At 40.2% G+C, this 18831-nt stretch overlaps 2 protein-coding genes across 3 annotated transcripts; both read right to left on the bottom strand.

The window, feature by feature from the left end:
* Window positions 1-12306, bottom strand: LOC129362828 (E3 ubiquitin-protein ligase RNF38-like). Its single transcript, XM_055034586.1, has 12 exons — window positions 10937-12306; window positions 6364-6416; window positions 6040-6221; window positions 5048-5450; window positions 3894-4034; window positions 3604-3792; window positions 2575-2736; window positions 2382-2482; window positions 2200-2281; window positions 1991-2112; window positions 1510-1609; window positions 1-948 (listed from the first exon to the last, which is right to left on the bottom strand). The coding sequence occupies exons 1-12, from the start codon at window positions 11226-11228 to the stop codon at window positions 886-888; spliced, it is 1890 nt and encodes a 629-aa protein (XP_054890561.1). The 5' UTR covers window positions 11229-12306; the 3' UTR covers window positions 1-885.
* Window positions 12307-13384: 1078 nt separating this feature from the next.
* Window positions 13385-18393, bottom strand: zcchc7 (zinc finger, CCHC domain containing 7). 2 transcript variants are annotated; one of them, XM_055033929.1, is made up of 8 exons: window positions 17596-18393; window positions 16490-16551; window positions 16252-16362; window positions 15970-16140; window positions 15689-15724; window positions 14448-14552; window positions 14235-14352; window positions 13385-14094 (listed from the first exon to the last, which is right to left on the bottom strand). In XM_055033929.1, the coding sequence occupies exons 1-8, from the start codon at window positions 17960-17962 to the stop codon at window positions 13628-13630; spliced, it is 1437 nt and encodes a 478-aa protein (XP_054889904.1). In that variant the 5' UTR covers window positions 17963-18393; the 3' UTR covers window positions 13385-13627. The 2 variants fall into 2 exon arrangements, with proteins under 2 accessions (XP_054889904.1, XP_054889905.1); XM_055033930.1 differs by having other exon boundaries at window positions 14235-14349.
* Window positions 18394-18831: the final 438 nt, after the last annotated feature.

The raw sequence follows: 18831 nt of genomic DNA, 5'->3' as shown, positions 1-18831 counted from the left end.
TTCATATCAAGCCTTTTATTTGGTATATTAATATTCATATATTTTTACAGTATATATAGATATATGTAACATGTGCCACTGCAAAACCACAGACAAACATTTTCTTTGAAAAGAAAGGAAAATATATTTGTTAAATTTCAAAGTGGTGCTATGAAGCATTTGTAATTAGAACGGAATGATGAGGTAACTTTCAAGCAGGAAAACAACCAGTTATACTGCTAATAATAATAATAATAATAATAATAATAATAATAATAATAATATTTCAAACAGGCAACTGAGAAATACAGTGGCAGCATGGACCCTTAGTGTCAAACTAGAGAAAAGTCTATAACATACATACACACCGAGTATGCATACAGACAGTGCATAAACATATAAAAACAGGAAGAAAAGTCAATTATAAGAGAAAAAAAAATAATAATATTGTTACTTTTGTCCAATACAGAAGAACAATTCGTGCATGCTCCAGGATCCCTAAAATCCATCCCACACCGACACACACTGACAACACAGTCATGTACCGAAGCCCTGCAATACAGAGCTGACCAATGTCTGCACAGTTGTGCTGCATACACATCTACGCAGACACACACACTTGCACACAGTACTGCAGGAAGGTGGGTCATTCACTTAAACGTGAGGACCTGTGTGCATGTACTGAAAGGAGTGTGATAAGTTATCGGGCTAAAGAAAACATGTATGATGCAATATTTTAAACAAAAAAAAAAGAACTATGGGGAATAAAGTGCTCCACCGACATGTAAGGTAACGCTGCATGTGTCTGTGTGTGTGTGAGAACGCAGATGTGCATCAATTTATCAGGAGCAGGCAGTGCTAGATGTGTTCGACCAACAGCAGGAAGCGTATGGCTCCCTCCTGTGGTCACTCTGAGTCTCTCTGGACCTCGGAGGCGTCGGCTCGACAGATCGGACACGTCCTGTTGGCCTGAAGACAAACAGAGGAGACATTTCATATTGGCAACCGTGTTCTCAGCAGCAACACTGAACCGATTTCTTTTTTAAAATGACACAAAAATTCACTGACAAATTAATATATCTTGCAGGAAATTAGAATATTGGCTAAAAGTTATAGATTCACTTGACACAGCCCAAATTATGATTTCACGAAGATGAATATAACAAGACAGACATTGCATGTTATAGCTATATTATGATCTATAGTACACAATTATGGGGAAGATACATGACCTGTCAGGTGTTCAGCAGACAATTTCTGACCTTAAATGTAATCGCTGTAACAGTTACAGAGCTCTGGAAACAAGATTATTAATGGACAGTTGAAGAGAAGAAAAGCATTCCAACCAAGTCCTGTTACATACTGTGCAGCACATGAACGTACTTTTCAGTAAGCACACCTTTCCACCGAATCGTTTTTTTAAAAACCAAATTTTCTGATAACCTCAACCGTGCGCATTTATACAAGTGATGATTATCGATAAAGACGAAGGTTTCCAGTTCCTCCTGGACTCAGCGGGCGCCAACTCACCCTCAGCCACTTGTCGACACACTTTCCATGGAACTCGTGGCTGCAGGGAAGGACTCGCAGCAGTTGACGGGACTCAAAATCACTCATACATACCACACACCTGTAACCAGACTTGTGTTAGAGTACAGTTCTGTAACACACAAATCCTGCTGTGCAATACAGAAATTTAAGAAGCTTGTGCTTGACGTAAAGATCCAGAGTATTAAACTGAAGAGACCTTGTCTCTTCGGACATTATTTATCACCTAAATAATGTCTGTCTAGGTGACGTTATTCTAACAGGAGACAGATATCTGTAGTCATTTTAAAGTAGCAAAATCAAACCAAGTATGGAGAACTTCTAGATGCTTTGAGGTTTAGAGAAACACACAAAACATGTAGATTAAAGCCATCACTTTTAAACTGCAGTCTGTAACACAAAGAAAACAATTATATTTGTCTTTTGTCAGCATGTGAAGGTGCTTTGAAAGGGCAGTGCTCACAGTGTTTGCTCAGACTGATGGTTATTTGGGTTGAATCGATAGGAAGGGAGTTGCTCAATGTCTCCCTTGGTCAGTCCGCGGAGTTTGGCTTCTCCCAGGCGCTCAGCGAGATTCAGGAGGGCCTTTGGGGAAAGCATCAGCGACAACGAAAGTGTAAAAAGTCTGCACCTAGCAACAATAAATATTAACAGCAATGGCATAAAGCAAACCTCATAATTCTCCACTTCTCCATCATCTACATCCAGCTCCAGGCTGATTGCAGGACCAGTGGGCTGGACTGGCAGCATTGATCTGTGCAAAGAGAAATCAATTAAAAAGTCATCAGGACAAAATTATGAAACTGTAATTATTTTTTGCTTTTTTAGGCTGGCAAGCTTCCCAGTGAACTTACAGGAAGTAAGGCAGGAGGCTGGGGTGATAAGGCGAAGGTGGAAGCTGCTGCGAACGGTACCGCCGTCCTGGGAGACGCCGAGGAATGAAGTTTGGATAAGACTTCAGGGAAGATAAACGAGACACATGTCAGAGTCAATTCACACAGGAAAAAAAAAGAGAAATGTTGTGAGCCTCTATTTTTCAAGGCTCACCACTCCAAAGAACTCCTGTGGCAGGGGCTCGTGGGAGAGGAAGTGGAGAGGCGTCGAGTGCGGCGCGAGGGCCGGGTGTGCGGCGGGGGAGTAGTGGAGCCCAGCACCCAGAGAAAGATGCTCCCCCAGCAGCTCCACGTCGTTCTCTATCCTCTGTAAAGGCTGCAGAGGACAAAACTGTATTACGGAAAATCATTTCACTTCTCTAACGTTCACAGAAAATGAATTCAAAACAATTAAAAAGCTGCAAAAAAATAAATAAATATCGGAAAGTAGTATTTTTTTTAAAAAGCTGTAATTTTATTTTACCATCTTTTTTAAATCTGACTAAAGAAATATAAACAAAATAATTTGGGTCTAGAAACTAAATTCCCTAATATAACCTTCAGAAAAAAAACTGACAGGATTAACAAACATCTCTCCAACTTTCAAAATGAAGGGCTAATTTCAGCAAATGTCTTTTTAGACACCATTACATCACATATAACCTAGTAATTGTGATTACAAAACACAAGCAGCAAAATGTGTCAAGCATGAGTGGCAGCAAGTGTGAAAAAAAGAGAAAGACTATCTGCCTCTGTAACAACCAGTATCAGCAACATTCATGTTGAACAATCTTGATCCATTTCATCAGACAAGATTCTGTAATTCGTCTTTATCCATTTTGCTCCTTGTTCATTTACACAACTGTAAATTGTTAATAAATTAGAAGTTTAAATGATCATATTTTTGTTCACACAGTAAGGAACAGCCTTACTGCTTTTTGCTAAAGTTCAAGCAATGAGTAGAGACGTCCCTAATAGATGAAGCTTCAAAAAGTTTTTACATTTACAGATTTTTTTTTTTCCCCATCCAAACAGCCACATTTCACATCACAGGACTTAAATCTCTCTCATGTAACTTATAAAGACAGTCATTGTTTTGCATTTAGACTTTGATACAAATAGCTTTTGGCAATTACCAAATGTTTTCACCAAAGATGTGAACGAAGATTACTTTGGCCCGTCGGCTGCGAGGCTTCCTACTCACCGATCGAGCCTGCTGCGCCGGATAAGGACCAAACTGCGCCGGCTGCGGCAAGTGAGGCGGGTGGTGGGAGAGATGCGTTGGAGGGTGGGCGAGGTGAGGAGGGGGGATCAAGAAGGTCGGGTCACTGGACAGCAACGAGGGGAACGGGTAGGGCATGGGCAAATGCTGAACGGAGCAAGTCTGAAGAACCTGACATCGATATGAAAAGACATATATGTTCACTGAAGAAAGTCAAAAATGTCATGTGGAGAAAAAATTTGCTTGAGAAAATGTTGAACTCAAACACTTACAGGAGGAGGGACGCTGCAGACGGGATAGTGCTGGCCGCTGAAAACCACAGAGCATGCTGGGATCTGCTGCGCGGCAGAGCGAGGCGGCAGGCCGGGCGGCATACCCTGAGGCGAGACTGGGTACGATACCGGAACCGAACCCTGAAACCAAACAGAAGATGTAAAAACTTCGGGGACACACAGTGATTAAAAGATGAGCGGCCCACAACAACGCCTGCCAACTCCTGCTTGTTGCTCCAACTGCAATATCACTGAGAGAGGAAAACAGAGCTGAGCTGCAGCTTTGATCGTCTTTCTTTCATTTGTGGTAAATGCTTTGAAATGTGCTTGGATTTCTGCAGAAACATTTTTTTTTAAAGTGAGGATTTAAGTTTTGCCAAAATCTCAAAATTGTAGAAACTCTAGGACATTTTGATTTTTGTTTGATTATGTTTAGTTATTCCTAAGAACAGTTAAAAAAATATATATACAAGTTAGGAAAATGTTGCTGATTCTTTGAGTTAGAACCAGCATTTTGTTTGCATCCAAACAAAAGGGAGGAATTTTTTTGTTTTTTTTCTGTAAAAGAAAAAGAAAAAAAATTGTTGCATTAATTGTTGCATTAAAGCAAATGTCCCTAAACTGTAACAGATTTTTCTTTAACAAAGGTTCAGTTGATTAGTATATAGATTTTAATGTTGGCAGTTCTTAATTTTTCATTTGACCTATGAATTACCAATCAAGCATCTGCAATTGTTACACATGGCAAGATCCTTTCTTTTTGAGAAAACTTATCTTAATTTTAGTTTATACACTTATTAAAAATACAAATATGCCAGAAGACAAGCCCAGCTAATAAAGCGTTCGCTTAAAAAACGATTTCTACGGTTCTAAACGATGTCTCGCATCAAAAAGTCATTTTCAGTTCTGAAGTATTTGCTATACATGGTAAAAAAAAAATCTCCAACATACCCAATTTAAAAGCAAGCAGACAAACGGCAAGAAATTTTGGATCAACTAAACCTGGATTACTGCGAATCTAGACAGCCATTTGTTGCACTGTAAAAAGTCGGTCTTGCTTCTGATCTTTAGTCATTTTTATTTTAATCTTCTCTTTGCATTTTGCTGAACCTTTCTAAAATCAGTTTAATCTGCTTGGTTCCCCTTAAGCCCACCTGTTCCTGGAGGTCTAGGACCCCACTGCTCTGTTGCTGGGACGGGTGGGGGTGTGGGTGCTGCGGATGGGCTCCAGGGTGCAGCAGCCGGGGCGACAGGTTCGGTGACTGGTGCAGGGGCCTCGGGGAGGGGTTGGGGGGATGGTAACCTGGACGGTCTTCGGGGCCGGAGCCCGGCCCTCGGGGGGGTTGCTGGCTGTAGGGTGGGTAACCCTGAGGAGGAGCTGGGTGGCGGTAGTTTTCGTCCTGATGTCCCGGCGACGGGCCGTGGTGGGAGTGAAGATGGTGGTGATGGTGGTGGCTGTTTGGGTGGTGATGGTGGTGGTGATTGTTGTTGCCATTATAGTGGTGGTGATGGCGGGTCAGACGGTCTCGCCGGCCGCGCTGGCGTCTCATTGGAGGGCTGGAGAGAAACAAAGCAGGAAAAACTGAAGAAGACGCAAAAGGAACCATGTTGATAAACTACAAAGCAGTGGTTTAACTTGAATTTCTGGCTGAATTCAAATGAACAAATGGCACTATCCAGTGGAGAGAAAAATCCCACAGGTATTTTCAATAAGTAATTTATTCAATTATCTTGATTAGGGTGAGATAAACAAAAAATACCATAAATAAGTCACTAGCACTTTCTTCATGCATTCCTCATATGCTAAAACCTCACTGAAAATTTGTAATTGCTTCAATTACGGCACATTTTATGTGCAGATTTTCACCTTGTATAATTCAAACATGTATTCATCATACATTTATTCATGTTTCTCTTCTTGTTTATGTGTCTCTCATCACACCTGTCTATATTTAAAGACTTGATGTTTACTGTGAATTTTTGTTCACAACGTCTGACAAAGAACAAAGTGATAAAAGCCTCTCCTTGGTGCAAAAACTGAACCATAAGAGATAGTCTGCAGCACGCAAACCTTTTGTGTTTGTTCTTTTATCTACTATTCTAATCATTAAATGGCACTTGCAAGGGAACTGTGTCACAAACATACCTGCGGCGGTTTCTGACAGGTGTGTGGCATCTCTCTGGCATGTAGTGGGGGTGCGGCCTTCGGCTCGGGGGCAGCTCCCACGGCCGAATGGGAGAGGAAGGAGTGGAGGGAGGAGCCGAGCCGAGGTCCAACATGGACTGCTGGGAAAGACGCTGCCTTTTGGGGCTTGGGCTGTCCTCCATCTGCACATAAAGAAGAGGGAATAAATAAGGGAGCAGACAAAAAGGGAAGGACGCATGGGACTGAATAAACAGCGAAATACAAATTCTATTCAAACCAGGAGCAAAGCAGGGACAACAGGAAGTAATGGCCTTTGATGCTTACTTTGTCTCGATCATCACTGCACACGTTATCTGGATGAAAATGCAGCAACCCTCCTGCAGATAACAGAATAATAATAAAGAAAAAAACTTCATCAGATAAGAATAAAGTGGAGAAAAACAACATCACAAGACAGTGAGCGTCTCTGGCTTAACATATCAACAGTACACAAAAAGAAGGTCGGTCATCATGAACACCAAAAGACAAACAATAACTGCAACAAACTTTGCAGCCAACGGGTGACAGATGTTTGATAAAGATTTATGGTTTTGAGTTCACAAAGTCAGATTTTATTAAAAACTATTTACTGAGGTAAAGAACAAATAAAAGACACTGAACAACTTCAGACAGGCATCGATGAAAAAAGCATATCACACTGGAGTGTATCTGTATGTTTTAGTTACAACTCTCTACAGCTTTATTACTAAAGTTAAAGTGTGTCATCTACAACAGGCCAGGCAGAAACTTACTACAATATTTACTTATGCAAATAAGTCGTTCATTTGTTTATATCAGATGTTCAAATTGCAAGGGTGGCTTTCTTTGTCTGAGCATTGTAAGCTAAATATGTTTTGGTTACAACTGCAGGCTTGCTAAACCAAGGATGCAAATTGAAAATAGATGCAAATCTTAACATGCTCTTAATTGTGTGGATTAGGGTCAACATTTAATAAGCTGAAACATTAGCAACAGCAAAATCAGTCACAACATAGTTTTAACCTAGAGCTCAAAAACTACCATTTTACCCACAACTACTGTCACTATAAACAACCATTTTAAGCTCATATAATGGCTATAAGCTACCCTGAGCATAACTATTAACCATTTATGGAAATACATTGGCATTTTAGCTCCATTATTCAACATTTATCCACAATAAGCAGCAAACAAGGTTCCTTCAGCATAAATAAAGCAGCAAAAACAATTCTTTAACTTCTTTTATACAACACAAGATAACCTTCCAGATTTTAGTATTTTTCCCCAAAAATTGCATCTAGATGACATTTACTTTGTTTTCTAAAAACAACTAACAAGAGCTCTAAAACTACATTTAAAAAATGAATAAGATTTTTTTTTTTTTCTCATTTCAGAGAACACGACAGAGTCCTGCTTCTCCCCTGACAATAACATTTAAAAAACTACCACCATAATAACAAAGAAGAATATGACCACTGAACCTAATACCCAGATTTATGGAAAGGGTTCTCTCATCTATTTATATGACATGTGGAGTGTGGGTGCAACATGAGCACAGACACATTTGAGCACGACCTTAAACTGATAAACATTTTCCTGCTTACAAAAAAAAAAACAAAAAAACACAGGTTATGTGTCACCAAAAATAGGGCAGAAACTCATCCCTTTATTCCTTGCTGCTTCTAAGCCCGCCTTAAACCAAAAAAATCTTTTGGGTTAAACAAACCTCTTTGACTTTCTTTTTTTTGTGACGTCACTCTCGAGTCATACAACCTCTGTAGATGGGGACAGCTCAAACACTGTCAGTAGGTCATTACAATTACAGCAGGCTCAGTACACTTTTATACATCTAACATGTCAATTCTTTTCCTCTGTTACAACTCAAATTGTCCAGATCCCAACACACCCATTTTTATGGAAAACTAGGTCTAGCTATGCTGATTCGTCCCAAGGGCAAAAGGAGAATGGATGTGAAGCCAGAATGGACGGGTTTCACTGGCGAGCCTACATGACCCTGTTTCCTTCAAGCATAGTTGCTGGGGAAGACTGACACCATTTCTCCCTTCCCAGACAAATACGATCGAAAATCGAGCAAGGTCTTACTGCGACTAGCTTTTATATGTGAAACCACTAATAGAAGTGCCGTTTTTAGAGAAGCAATCCATCTACAGTAATGTGGTGTTGCAATTAAAAGTAGTTCTGTTATCAGTCCATGTGGGTGGGATGCAACATTGATTATTAAAGCTGCGCTGTGAAACCACATGCTCCAGACCCAGTACGCGCTGTCCTATACTGCACAAATTGATGCCAAGGGATGTAAAATGCCAAAAAGCACAACCACATAAGCATTAATAATCTTTGCTTGCACACGTAATATGCAGACAGTTGCTTAGAGAGAGATCACAACATGCATGTTTAAGACCCTATCAGAAACCTGCCTGTGGCCCGCAAGATTAGAAAACGACTCTTTGTATTTTGGTTTTTTGGGGACAGTGCTGCTAATACGACACAGTTTTATCGAAAGCTTAAATTTTAATCCATCTCAGAGCTCCACCTCCCTCCCCACCCCCCCCCTTTTTTTTTTTTTTTTTAAAATCCAGTCTGCTGTTGCAGAAGTTTTCTCCAGCAACTTTCCAGAGGTCAGCAGGGAAAACTCACTGAACCTTGAAGTGGAAACTCAGGGCAAAAAGAAATAAGGGTATCGTGGCTACTGCTTGATACTGAAATCCATTTCATTTGTATTATTCATTGTTGTTGTGAATAAATACTTTATTGTCGGCCCATAGAGATAAATCTGACATGGCAGTCAATGTTTGTGTTTTCACAGAACAAAACATAGATGTTGTCTTAACTTTTGTGCTTTTCAAAACATTTACTTTCCTCTGCTATGGCTAAGTCTGACAATTTGAGGACAACTCAGAGCTCCAAGGCGGCTGACTCCAACTTTAACACCATTAGTTGTCATGGATGAAAAGACTAAAAAAAAAAAAAAAATCAACTGAGAGTAACACTCAAGTCAGCTGGTGTCACAGCAGTTAGCAATCTAAGGAGAGAAAATAAAGAGATAAAAAAAAAAAAACTCAGATGATTTCATTTTAAGCTGTTTAGAACGGCTGCTTCAAGGATTTGAAGGGCTCTGCATCAAGAACATCATGTTTGGAGTCAACTGACTGGGGGCTTTCTGTGGGACATCTAAAACTCCGGGAAATGCACTCATCTCTCATCTGATAAATGGAAAATGGATTTTCAGTCCAAAACGCAACTTTTAGAAGTGCATGCATTTTAATTCTCTCATCCTAAATAGAAAATACCTAACTACCATTTAATCCAGACTCAACCAGCAGTGTGGAAAATGTGAAAAGAATCGAAGAATCCGGCTATAACACGTCATTAATTATAGTTCAAAGCCAAGCGCTTGATCACGAAGCAGAAAAAGAAATCTGCAGCAGGTTTTACCCACACTCAGTTAATTGAAAGTACAAAGAAAACACATTATGGGTCAAATTATTAATCAGTCATGTGGAAACGGATGCGAGCTAACATGAGCGTCTCTCTAGATAGCCAACTTTCTCCTTAGACGTGTCTCTATTGCACCTAAATGGACTACAATTAGAAACAAGCAATTCTATTTCTTGAAGGTTAAAAAAATAATAACTTTGACCCTGTCTAAGTTAATATTCTACTTTTATTAAAAGTGGACGGCTCATTGAATTTTAAATAAACCAAACGTTTGAGCAGTTTAAAGTAATGAACACCAGTGGGCAACAGGTGTTATTTGATTTGCTTGTGATCAATAGTTTTCCCCAAACATTTCACATCATCTAGAAATCAGATTTGGACCTTTTAACATGATGTTGGGAAACATCTGCTCCAGGATGTCAACTTGAAGGAACATTATGCCACTTGCAGCACAATGTTTGGGCATCTAAAGCAAACGTTTTCTTGTTTTTCTGAATGTGTCGGAATTGTCAAGGACAACCTAACAGACTTACTTTCACAAGTGGAGCATTACAGCTACGTAATGCAAGTAGGGTTTCTCTACTGAAGTACGGGGGTCAATTAAAGTACTCAATGATTTTGTGCGGCACACGACTCCAATTTAAAGAATAATATAAATCTGGGAGCCCAGCACAAGAAAGTTAATGTAGATGTAAACTTAAAAAAAAAACATTAATGGAATATTTTTGATTATATTGAAATCTTCTTAAAATGGAAAAATGTTGGATATAACACAAAGTGTTTAGCTTTTACTCACTAAGATTTTTCGATTGTAATTTCTGCATAAATGAGACCACAAACTAACTTGGGGAGATCCTTTTAGTAAACTTGACCAAATACAGCAAGAGAATGAGAGACCCTTGTTTGGGTCTTTCCACCGAGAACATGTTAAAATATTTATTGACCAAAATAAATAAATTACTTTATTTTATTTTTTTTTTACTTTAATAGGAGACTTTTTGCATTTCTTATGCTACAATTTAAAAATACAATTTATGTTGCCTGTAAGCACTCTAAACTTGTTAATTATGGGGTAAACCAGTTTTAACACCATTTGTTTTAACATTAGTTTATTTTGGAACAAATCTTTGTAAAAGTGAAACAATGGCTTTCAGAAATCTCCATGGCCTTATTTTTCTGACCTCTCAGATCAGAATAACCTTCACAGCTGAACTTCCACCACAACCTTAAACATACAGCTGGTCCCTCTACGCGTCAGCTGGCAGTGAAAACACTAAAACCTTTTACTTAAATGCCTCAGAGCCTGATAAAGCTGCAAGTGGTCTGCCTGCATCCCTCAGGGGGTTTATCCTGTGTGAGCGCGTAATGATGCATCTACCCCCCCTGGACGTGGGCCCCGTTTATGCTAAAGCCTGCTTACCTGCCCCGGGGTGTCTGTGAGCTCCGTGTGCAGAGTGGCGCTGCACCCCGGCGGACAGGTAGCTCCCCTGGGCGTGCTGCTGCGGCGGCGGCAGCGACTGCTGCTGCTGCTGGTTCTCCTGGTAGCTCCGTCCTCCGTGGTGCGGAGCCCACCCGGGGTTACTCGGAGGCGGGTAGCTCACCCCTCCTCCGCTGGCGCTCATCAAGCCCCCGTCGTTGCCTCCAACGCTGCCGTTCATGGAGAAATGGTAGAAGCCAGATCGAGACCGCGACCGAGTCCTGGGGGGGTCCATGGCCGGAGAGCAGGTGGGCGGCGGTGGATGGATGGATGGATGAGGAGGTGGACGAGACGCGACCAACTTAGCTATTACTTAAGACCAACTACTCTTAGTAATTTCTGATGCATTTAAACGAGCATTTAACTAAATGAGATAAACCTGGAAGCTACAGGTTCAGGGAAGCACAGCCCTTTAAACACCATGCAGACACAATCTGCCCCATCCGCTCACTGTGTGGAAAAACGTTATTTCAGTTTATCTTTTTAACACAATTGCAACCAAAATATCTAAAGGAATATCTGTGTTTGCTCTACCAAAAAAATAAAAATAAATACAAAAAAATCGACAACAAAAATCAATTCTGTTCCTCAATACCAGAACAAGCCTTTTTCCTCCTTTTGTCTCTCGCTTTGAACACTGTTACAAGAAATTAAAGTGTTTTATAGGCACTGGTTACACGAGTGAGCCCAATCCAAACGTGTACATTTAACATCAACTTAACGCCGCCTGCTCTTTGTCACCAAAACCCAACCAAGTTCAACACTTCAAGCCGTCAACCCGAGCAAAGATGGCTAGCCGAGGAGAGCTAGCAAACTAACCCGGATACTCGGCATTAAATAAAAGTTATCAGCAAAGATTTGTGAGGAAAAATAGAAGTCAGGTGGAAGGACTGGCTGTCGCAGGCAGCGAAGTTACACCCCCTCTTTTGTGTTGGCTAACTATACCTGTTCGGTCATTAACATAATGTCGATTTTCCAGCGAGCCCGAGGCTAACAGGAAGCGAGGTCTACGGGGGAAAACAAGTCCAACGCTGCCGACATTACAGCCCAGCTACAGTCGCTCTGCGCCAACGCCGAGCCGTTCCTCCGACACGCGAACCCGCGGACGATGCCGACCCGCAGGAGAACGCAGAGGGCAGCCACGTCCGTCAACCAAAGCGGACGGTTTTTGTCTAATTTAAATCCCCTCTCGCATTCGCTATCGGGTGTTTTCTCTGGTCAGCGGGGAGTGGAGTGGAGATCAATCAATGGGAGCCTCGCATCTCTGTCAAGGCGCAATCAATCGATAACAGAGACTCGTGGAGCTCGTCGGCGCAGACATTTGCGTCACATTTCAAACTGTGCTGAATGGAGAGGGACAAAGAAGAGGTTAATTTCTTAAATATACACGATTCTATATTTTCCGCATGCAGAATCCTTCGTGCGCCATTTTGAATTGGGTTGTTTTTATCAAAGTCGACTACTTTGGTCTGGAAAACCTCAGGCAGCTGCTCTGCTCATTAATAATTCAGCAGCTTCGCAGCACAACTACTATGAGACGAGGCTTTGAAAAACCCCACTGGCTCCACACGGCTTTTATTCGTTCGGCATAAACAAATGCAAGCTTCATATTGACAGAGCGAACCACTTTTGTTTGTTGACCTAAATATTGCACTTTCTTGCAGCCTCAGCATTAGCTTACACTCACAAAATACGGTGTTTACGGTTCAAATGTCACAAGCAATAAAGGGACTTTTTTTTACTACTCGGCATTTAAATGTATTACTGAATAAAACATTATAGGAATCGCCCAAAAGTAGTTTACTGTGTCCACATTGCGACACGTAACACAATCAGCAAAAATACTTTTCATTGAAAATGAATTTACAAATTTTGCCCAGCCAATGTGATCATAGCTAGGAATTTGGCAGTCAAACTATGTAGATTCAGTTTTTTTTTTCTTTAAAGCAATTCACACTTTAGATATATTATTGCGTTGAATATTAAAAATGCAAAGTTTCACCATAGTGAAAAGTGTACCTTGCAAACAAAATTTAAGTGTATTTTGAGAATACATATTCATGTGCAAGTAGTAAAAACACTAATAAAAATGTAGTCATAAAGTAATAGCAATTAAAGTGGCAAAAATCCACCTTAAATCCTCAATGCAGCCCATTTAAAGGCTGGTTTCTACAGTAGATGGTAAATATTTGAAAATTGTCAATGTTTTAAAACCAGATTGTAAATCTACTTGTGCAAATGACAACTTGTGACAACTTGAAATCGTTCGACCTCAGTTTACACAAACTTAAACTGTATTTCAGTTCAAAGGTTCATTCTTGCTGCATAGTAGTAATGAAAAGGAAGAAAATAACCATAGCAAATCAGAGAAACTTTAATGGATCACAAATATAAAGAGACTCTTCACATGAGTTGAATCCATTTGCGCAGCTTTAATATTTATAACATTGTTTTTTAAAAACTTAAAAACATAAGTATAAACTTTCACAAAATAGAAAAACAGGTTTAAGCTACTTTCACACTTGATTAAATAAATTTTTGATCAAGATTTTTTATGCATTATTAAATACAAATTATAAGTAAACTGGAAGGAATATTTAATATTACTAAATGGGCAAAATTTTATATCACCTTTCATCTCCTTCGGTGTCGTACTCTCTGCTTTGGAGACAAAAGGTTTTCACTTCCAATGTCAATGTCTCTGTGTGGATACAAATCCTTGTGTTTTATCCCCCCTCTTTTCCTCCACTTCTCTGCCTCTCTGCTCTTTCTGCTCTTCTTTCCAACACTCTCCTCCCTCTTGTTCTCCTGAGAGGTTTTGGCCTCTCTATGACTGCGTAGGATAGGTTTGTAGGGGTCAGCAGGGTAAACTGCATCATCAATGGTGCAAAAATGCCTCCTCAGAAATCCTCCTTCCTGCTTCGCCTGTGCCTCCCTCCTCAGTCGCTTCACTTCACGCCTCTCTTTGCGCCTTTCAGGCCAGGTCTTCCTCCTTCCAGGATGAGCGCCAGGCTCCAGCTTTGTCCTGCATCTTCCCTGCACCAACGGCGAATCTTTGCAATGTTCCTGCTGTGAAGTTGGGGATCCAGCACTCACAAGGCCTGAAATCACAGACAGTACTTATTACATGTCAAATTTCACAATTTCAAAAACCTTTTGTATAATTAGTACAGCTGAAACACATAGTTCTAAATGTAGATGTATCTTTTTCAATAATTATTTAAAAGCAACTTTTAAGCACCTTTGGCTGGTGTGAGCGTCGGGGCATTCTGCTGGAGAATGTCATCCAGAGTGTCATAATAACAAACATAAGGCAGTGAGGGAAAAGTGCCACTGATCATCCTCCTCTTTGTGCACTTCTGATGTCAACAAAGACAATCATCCAAATGAGTGAGAGAAAATAGACAAAATGTAAGAACAGGGCATCCTGAGATGGTGAAAGTCATCCACTTACATGACCAAGATGTCCCCTTTTTGAGCAGTTGTAGCAATGAGCATGGTGGCTCTTACGTTTGAGACTGCTGGCGTTTCTGGGTCTGAAAGGAACCCCTAACTTGACCTAGAAAAAAAATGAAATTGATCTTTTATGATTTGCTAGGCATTAGACTAAAATGCATTGACAAACCCATACTTCAGTTACTACAGAGTAAATAAAAAATATTTTCCTCAGTTTTTCTTCTGCCTTTATCCTCACCTCTATTATTGGCATGTAAAGTATTGAGACCACATGTACTTTTCCATAGTTTATCACACTATAAATACAAACTTTATTGTGAGTTTTTGTGCTAAATCACCGTAAAGCAGTAAATAATTGTAAAGTGAAGGAAAAATGATCTGTGATTTTCAAGTTTATATTGAAAAAGTGAAAAGTGAGCCATACTTCCTGAGTCAATACTTTGTACAACCACCTGTAGCAGAGCTGCAGCTGCAAGTCTTTAAGGATGTGTCTAGCTTTGGAGACATATGGAGACAGAAAATTTCACCCAGTCTTGCTTGCAAAACTGAATGGAAAGTGTCTGTAAACACTGATTTGGATAATGAACCTTAGCTCTAGTCTTGAGCCATTTGCGGTCTCTAACAAGCTTCCTTGTAGGATTTTTTTCCTTTACTTCCATTGCATGCAAGTACCTCTTGATTTCATGGCAAGTTGAACAATTATTGTCATTCAAAGAACTTCATTTTATTGTTGACCTGCATATGACAAACCAATCAGAATCTATCCTTTAAACAGCTGTAATCATCTCTCAATAAATCCTGACCTGTTTTTCTCCCCCTGTTACAAGATCGTTCCACTATCATGATTAACCGTGGGGTTGGTGTGTTCACGCAAGGATTTGCATGAAAGTTGTATTTTGATCATATCTGACCAGGAAATAATTCTCCACATGTTCGCTGTCTCTAACATGGCTAATGGAAAACTGTAAGTTGATCTTCTGAGGGCTTTCTTCTTGTCTCTTCCATTGACGCTGTATTTGTGGAATGCAAAGCAAATAGTAGGTCTGCAGGCAAATTCTACTCCCTGAGCTTTGGACCTCTGTAGCTCCTCCAGAGTTACCACCAGATTCCTGGCTATCTCGATGACTAATTATTTCCTTGTCCTGCCTGTATATAAAGGTGGACGGCCATGTCTTGATGTTGTAGTTGTGATGCATCTAATTCCAGATTAATTTGGAATAAAACTAAACTTTCTCTTACAGTCAGGTGGTATTGTCGCCATGAATCTGGGCAGGCCTAAAAAAAAAAAAACACAGCAAACAAAGAATAAGAATTTTCCTCTGACCAACATCCAAATACACACCATAGTTTCACAGAAGAGGAGATGCAGAAACAGAGCAACACTTTATAAAAATTGGGCTAAAATACAGGCATATTCACAAGATTATAGAATAAAGTTTTCAAGAATTTCTTTAACACTAAACACACTTTAATCAAAACAATCCAAAGAATTTCTAATGGTAATTGACAGACGAACTCACATCAAACACGTGGCCGGTCACCCCGCAGCGCTGGCAGTGCTGCTTCCACATTGGAGGCACTCGGCAGGGCTTGAGGGCATGCGAAGGCAGCCCACAAGTGGAACAGGGCCGGCTCGGACAGTCTCTTTGGACGTGGCCCTGGACGCCACAAAGGACACAAGTGGGACTTTTCTGCAGGGGAGAACAAGATTTTTTATTGTTTTCGATTGATGACAAGAAGTTGTCAACTAAGTCTTATTATTTCCCACATTAGGAAACAAACATGGGCGACTTTAGCTGTACCTTGTGAAAGTAACAACTTCTGGCAACGTGTCCCATCCTGTTGCAGATGTTACAGACGGATGAGCGACCAGCCATGAAATAGCGACTGCTCAGAGACTGAATGCTTCCATACTGGACACATTGAAAAATACAAATTGTGTACAGCAAATAACTATTTCTGAGCTCTTGCAACACATTTGCACTGAGTATTCTTTCAATAATCAAGCTTAGTGTTTTAAATCCAGATAATAAAGATTACCTTGTCTTTGTCTGAGACAGCCCAGATATCCCCTCCTGATTTCACTTTCTTGTCTGGTTTACCTTGATGAAGAAAATGACCACAAAATATCACCTTTACCTGTTAGTGCAGAGGCCACAAGGGCTGCACAATATGAGGAAAATATGCACTAATGACGGTGAATTCTGGAATAGGAACACAACCGGCAACAAGTGATTAAGTGTATTTTGGTTTGATAGACCCCATGCAGTCTGTCTGGCTACTGGTGGGGATTAAAAAAAATCAATCCATCTTAACAAAAAAAAGTTGGATTGATTTGTTCTGCTTCTGCTTTGTTTATTGAAGTAACTCAGTTGTTGTTTCTTAAGTTTCTTTTAAGCTCCAAAACTTTTTGTGCTGCATTATGTCACCAAATATAGCTCTGGCATTCAGAACCTGAACTCTTAAATAATTTGACATTACTTGTTGGAGTTCAGGCAGTTCTTGGCAACATACAAGGTATGTGCGATAATGATACATTTGCGATATATTGTGCACCCCAGGGAGCGCTGTATCAGCATCAGGAGTCTAGAAAATCTTTACTGTATTAAACATCCACATATTGCTGTACTTTTTGTGTAGCTCTATAATACTGCCTTCACATAAACAATAGATGGCAAAAAAGACCAAGTATAAAAAGATGACTGAGTTTTATTGAATGTAGGGAATTAATTACAAAATTCAAGTCTTTAATACCAAACTTCATTGATTTTTGTAAAAATTATAGTTACAAGCTACTTTGATAAGGCGAGCACTAATGAGAGAAGCAGACAAAGAGCCCGTAGTTACTCTGGAAGAGCTGCAGAGATCCACAGCTCAGGTGAGAGTATCGGCTGAAAGGAAAATAATTTGTGCCCTCCTCAAATCTGCAATCCTGTAAAAAAAACCTGACAGAGGCTGCAGCAGTTTCCTCTTCAGCATGACAACAACCCAAACTTACTCTGGACTACACTGAAATAGGGGCCCTATGCAATCCATTTAGCTAAATTTTATTTATTTATTTTAGTTAAAATTAGACAAAAAATGTTTTGCACTTCATCTACTGTGATAAAAGTAAATACATAATGTTGGCAAAGACGATCTCTAACCTTCATCTTCAACATCCTCCTCAGAGCTCTCCCAGCAGCCGAGGTTGAGCTGGATGCTTGGGTCCTCCGCCTGCTCCTCTCCATCCAGGATCATCCACTCCTCAATAGGCTGATCACTGTCTTCTTCCAGGTGCTCCTGTGAATCAGCACTGGAGATACTGCTGGTGTCCTGCTGAGTCTTTCCAGAGGTGATGGAGAAGGCAAGGAGCAGCGGAGGAGAGCTGTCTCTGCTCAGCTGTGAAAACAGCTTGGCGCTTTTCTCGTGTTTCACGTATCCAGAACACGCCTCTTCTCCACTCTCTGAAGTGATGGAATCCTCAATGAAGAATAGCTGGTCCGATACTTCATCTTTATTGACAGAGTTCATAGTACAGTCTTAGACCGGCTACGCAGCGCCGCTCAATGGTGAAGCCGTGTATTGCAGCTAAGCAGCGCGGGACGATAACGCATGTTACACTGCTACTTCTCAGTTCTTACCCCAACCGAAATTAAATTGGATCAAGTTATTTTAAAACTTTTTTTTCAAATACGTTAAAGGATGTTCAGTAAATGTCTCTAACATGTCAGAAACACGCCAAGGCAAAGGAGCAGTACACTCGCAGCTAGCAAGAAAGCTACATCACAAACACGGCTAATGCGACGTCAAAACAAATGCGCTTTTGTGTAGTAAACTAATTTATTGGACTGCATCTCGGTAGCGATTACCTCTGTTAACTCAAAAGCGCATTCCTTCTATAAAGCAGAGGCAAATGTAGTTCCCAATAAGCAGGTTTTGTGTGCATGTGGTTATGATTTGAATTACCCAGCCGGCGTTTCCGGAAAAAGTTGGACACCCAAAAATAAACCCGGAGTTACGTCACTTTTCTTTTCCGGGGAAATTAATTAATGGAGAAATTACATTACAACTTATCTGAGCCAGAAAGGTCTGCAACCTGCGGCTCTATGAACCTTCCGTAGTGCTTCCTAATAACTTTGACTGTCTGTTTTTAAAAATAGACATGATAAAATTCTGGTTTTAGCAGATTTTCAGTTTTTTTGATGCAATAATTGCATTGAATCTTCACAAGAGATAGTAAAATGTGCATCGTTTTCCACAAGTATCAACATCCTATAGAAGAAATGTATGTCTCTACTTTTTTAGTTAACTCATCAGTTAATTACAAAATATACAACTTTGCAAAAGTTTTTTATTTGAAACCTGACAACAAAAATACAATGAAGGTCTTTAAAAATGAC

Source organism: Poeciliopsis prolifica, unplaced genomic scaffold (assembly GCF_027474105.1).
Source record: "Poeciliopsis prolifica strain line A6 unplaced genomic scaffold, Auburn_PproV2 SCAFFOLD009, whole genome shotgun sequence".
Classification (NCBI taxonomy): domain Eukaryota; kingdom Metazoa; phylum Chordata; class Actinopteri; order Cyprinodontiformes; family Poeciliidae; genus Poeciliopsis; species Poeciliopsis prolifica.
Note: the sequence above shows the minus strand (reverse complement) of the source record. Positions and strands in the feature narration are given on the sequence as shown.